We start from the raw sequence: 4,718 nt of genomic DNA, 5'->3' as shown, positions 1-4,718 counted from the left end.
ATAGTTTCTCTCAAATTATAATTTCATTGTTTAATTTTTACAGATTTTCAAAATACTATCCAGGACATTGTGAAGGTCCAAGCTGGTGCTGGATAGCAGGAGCCTGGCCTGTATGAATCTTCCCAGGATGCTGAACCCTTGAGAATACCACATACAAATATTAGTACGTCTCTGGTTGCAGGACCTTCGAGAGATCCAGACAAATCAGCAGCATACAGCCTGGACGGTGCACAAGGTATGAATGAGAGGATGAAAGATTCACCAATTATTTGTAAAATCAGTGAAAGTACTGAATATATTCAAAAATTCCATTTATATGGTTTAAAATTTAAATTTAAAATTTCTCCACCTGGCAAAAATAACCCTGTGGAATGGCTCGAATTGGCATTTCGAAAATTATTTGAATATCTGATTAATTGGTGCGATCCAACTGATGTAGTAGGGTTAGCAGTTTGGTCCGACGTATTTGGAAAAGGTGCAGCGTGGAAGGCTTTCATTCCATTGAAAGACTTGTCTTTTGAAGAACTGTGGGACCTTGTAGCAAGAGTTGTACAAAGTTCCACAGGTTTTGAAATCGATGATATTTTCCATGTTGAAATGACACGTGTTCAGATACCAGTCGGTAAAGGTCGTGTTAAATTACAATCTGACATTTTTAAACGTTCCGTATTGACAATAGAGGGTAAAGCAAATACTTGTTTACCACAGTCTATTGTAGCGGCAACATCCAAAGGGAAATTGTTGGCCAATAAATATAACATTGAATTACAAAATGACTGGCGTAGAAAAGGCGAGAGAGGTCGTGTGCATCAATGCACTGCTGCTAATAGGTTAACGCTAGGCGCCGGTGTAATTATACCTCTAAATGGCTGTGGCATTCCAGAACTTGTCCAGTATCAAAAATTCCTGTCAAAATCTCAGATAGCAATAATTGTGTATCATTATGATAGCTTTGGTTTAGGGAAGGCGAAAACTTTTTATGACGGAACTTCTGATATTACAAATAAAGGGGATATAGTTAAGCAAAATATTTACTTGCTCTATGTAGGTGCTCCCAAATGTCATTTTTCGCCTACTTTATCATTGATTGGGGCTGGTGGTAGTCGACATTTTTGTGCACCTTGTAACAAGGCTTATAAAAATCCTGAGAGTCATTTATGCGCAGAAAAATGTAACGCTTGCGAGATATCACCACCCTGTAATCAGGAAAGTAGGATTGTATTTGGGAATATCGAAAAGGAAATAAAATGCGATTCATGCCTTAGCTCCTTTTATGGGGCCTCATGTATGAGAAACCATTAATATCCTGATTCACATAGTAAGGGGAAAAGTATTTGTTTAGTATTTAAAATTTGTGGTAGTTGTTCAAAATTAATCAACCATTTAGATGTCAAAGATCATAAATGTGATCATAAATGTACATTTCCCCATTTGTTTAATACTCCCAAAAAATCAAGAGTACATTGGAAAAATACCTGATGCCAAATACTTTTCACCCGATACAATGCCTCGTGAGGCTCGGGAGTCATTTTACAAGTGGTACGAAGAATGTGTCACATCAGAATACAATTTTAATTTCAAAGAAGAATTGACATCATATTAAATGATGTGCACATTCTTCGTAGAGCGCGTTTGGCTTTTAGAGCATTATTTCTTAAAGTTGCCAATGTCGATCCATTTATTGAGAGCATAACAATTGCATCGGCTTGCTCAAAAGTTTTCAGAAAAAAATGATCTAAAAGCTGATCAAATAGGTGTTATACCAAACGGTGGTTATAGAAAGGCTGATAGACAGTCGAAAAAAACCATCGAATGGTTATTAGCCTTAGAACGCGATTTGGACATTCAAATTACTCATTCAGGCAGGGAACGAGAATTTAGATTGCCAGAGGGATATCTAGTCGATGGCTATTTTTAAAATAAAGAAGTAAGTACGAAACTAGTTTACCAATTCCATGGTTGCTACTGGCATAGGTGTCCGCAATGTTTTAAATTAAATCGGGACAAAAAGTTAGGTTTCGATAAAAGCTATAAATCTCTAAATGATCGTTTTGAACGAACAAGCGCTCAAACTGATCGACTTCGTTCATTAGGATATGAGGTAGTCGAAAGTGGGAGTGTTCCTTTGATAAGGAAAAAGTTCAAAATCATAATTTACGCAGTTTCTTAAAAGAACATCCACTTTTGATGACTGACGCCTTGAATCCTCGAGATACATTTTATGGGGGTCGAACAGGTCATACATTTCCGTATTACGAGGCTAAGGGTAAAGTGAAAATATCATATCTTGATGTTTGTTCACTTTATCCATTTGTTTCAAAATATGGAAAATTTCCCATTGGTCATCCCAAAGTTTACATTGGTGATGACTGCAAAAGTTTAACCGGTGTAAACTTTGATTTATCTAAAGTCGAGGGATTAGTAAAATGCAGAGTATTACCTCCTACCAATAAGTATTTACCTGTTCTGCCTGTCCGCATGCATGGTAAACTCATGTTCCCTTTGTGTAATACTTGCTGTAAAGAAAAAATACAGAGCGATTGTCCACATGTAAATAACACAAATGCGAGAAAAATTCTAGGAATATGGGTTTCCGACGAGATAAAAGCTGCGATTCAAGAGGAGTATAAAATTACTGCCACTTTTGCAATTTGGCAGTATGAGACTACTCAATATAAGAAGTTCACAAAAATGGGTGGTCTTTTTGTAGAATATATGAATCGATTTTTTAAACTGAAGCATGAAGCCAGCGGATACCCTGCCTATTGTACTGATGAGGCTTCGAAAAAGGCATTTATTTAAAAAAATTTCGAGTCTGAGGTTAGAGCCCTAGATCCGAAAAATATGAAAAAGAATCCTGGTTTGCGCTCGTTGGCGAAACTTTGCCTCAATTCATTTTGGGGGAAATTTGGTCAACGTGAAAATATGCCAAAGACTGAGATCATTTATAGCCAACAAGAATGATTGAAAATTGTTTAGAGTCCGGATAATATTCTCAACAGAGTCTTGCCTGTATACGACAATAATATTTATGCCTCATGGTTGTACAAATGTGAAGCTGTAACACCATCGCCTATTACCAATGTGGTTATTGCAGCTTACACAACAGCTCAGGTACGCTTGAACTTATTTACTTACTGGAAGCAACTAGATCGTCGTGTCCTTTATTTTGACACGGATTCATTTATTTTTGTCAACACTAATGCGCCAAATGAGTATTATACAGATACAGGTTGTCTTTTAGGTGACTTAACTGATGAGCTCGAAGTGTATGTCTCCTGTAGTTTCATAGAAAAATTTGTCTCGGGTGGTCCCAAATTCTATGCATATAAGATACGATCACTTGATGGTAAAAACCACAATGTTTTTAAAGTAAACGGTATTAATTTAAACTATGAAAATTCCAAAATAATAAACTTTGACTCAATATGTGATCTGTTTATTAGAAAGACACAACCAATTAGATTACAGTTTAGTAGTATCCGTAGAACACCTTATCACCAGGTAGTTACGAAACAAGGAGAAAAAATATGTCGTCCGGTGTACACTAAAAGACGATTAGTTGAAGGATATGACTCTCTACCATTTGGCTATATTTCATAAGATGAATAATTTATTTCTTTTTTAACCATATAAATCGAATTATGAAAATTTGAAGAATCACTCTCTCATTCCTACACACAGACACAATGGCTTTTGCATTTCAAAAATAAAATAATTGTATGTTTACTTCTTTTTGCCTTTTTTTGAAACAAATATTCTTCTCCTTACTAATAATGATATTTTTTGTTTTCAGTTGAGCAATTTCGACTGTTTGGTGATGATGGCGAGAATACTTTTTTCGATCCGTGCAGTCAGAAGCATCACCCCAATTTACCAACACTTACTGACTTAAGTGACTATTTTCATGGAAGGGATCAGCCCTACACTCTTCAATTGGCCGATATAAGTGTGGACTTAATTGAAAATTATAATTAAAAATGAAATTTAAATATATTAATTTCAAATTTCCAAATTATTTAGTATATATTTATAAGGGAATTTAATAAAATGAAATATACTTTTAAAACATAAAAACTGTCTGCAAATTTTATTTATCACCCCAAAATGCATGAAAAATTCAATTGTATTATTATTTTTTTATCAAAAGCAAAAATCATTTAGAATAATATAATTGTATACCTGATTTTTCTAACCTAAAACAGGCAACCAGAATATAGCTGAAAAACTAGGGGTTTGCGGCAGTGGTTCAACGCGACGCGGCGGGAAGACTCGCACGCCCATGTAAGCTCATCTCTGGGCGTGCTGGAAGGTACACGTCATAATAAGCTTATTTATTGACGTGATGGAGAGCGGTCAGAAGAATCAGCTCAAGCATCCTGACCACGCGGATAGTATCTTATTGATCAAGTTCCACAAAATAAAGATAATAAAAAAAGTGTATAAAAAGAAATTTTTAGTTAAAAGAATCAGGATATTATTCTATTAATAATAATTACCAGTTAAATTCTATCTTTCTTAATTATGGTCGCACGCTGGAAGCATCCATTTACATCGTTGGTATGTGGACCAACAGGATGTGGTAAAACTTTTTTTGTAAAAAAGTTTCTCCGTCATGTTGATACGAGGGTAGTTCAATAAGTCCTTAGAATGAAGTATAAAAACAATTTTTTTTGGGTAAATTTTTTTTTATTTTTCAACATAATCTCCTTGGAGCT

At 35.1% G+C, this 4,718-nt stretch overlaps 1 protein-coding gene across 5 annotated transcripts in view; it reads right to left on the bottom strand.

The window, feature by feature from the left end:
• Nucleotides 1-4,718, bottom strand: part of LOC117174147 (TWiK family of potassium channels protein 18) — a 490,025-nt gene that overhangs the window by 102,752 nt on the left and 382,555 nt on the right. The window contains exon 3 of one of the 5 annotated variants that reach the window (XM_033362960.1): nt 1,041-1,196. The exons of the other annotated variants lie outside the window; for them this stretch is intronic. Coding sequence (XP_033218851.1) covers nt 1,152-1,196 — 45 coding nt within the window. The 3' untranslated portion in view covers nt 1,041-1,151. Of the gene's footprint in view, nt 1-1,040; nt 1,197-4,718 lie in introns of those variants that run through there. 5 annotated transcript variants of the gene reach the window in all.

The sequence above is a fragment of the Belonocnema kinseyi genome, chromosome 6 (genome assembly GCF_010883055.1).
Source record: "Belonocnema kinseyi isolate 2016_QV_RU_SX_M_011 chromosome 6, B_treatae_v1, whole genome shotgun sequence".
Lineage (NCBI taxonomy): Eukaryota > Metazoa > Arthropoda > Insecta > Hymenoptera > Cynipidae > Belonocnema > Belonocnema kinseyi.
The sequence above is the reverse complement of the archived record's forward strand: the minus strand, read 5'-3'. Positions and strand labels throughout refer to the sequence as shown.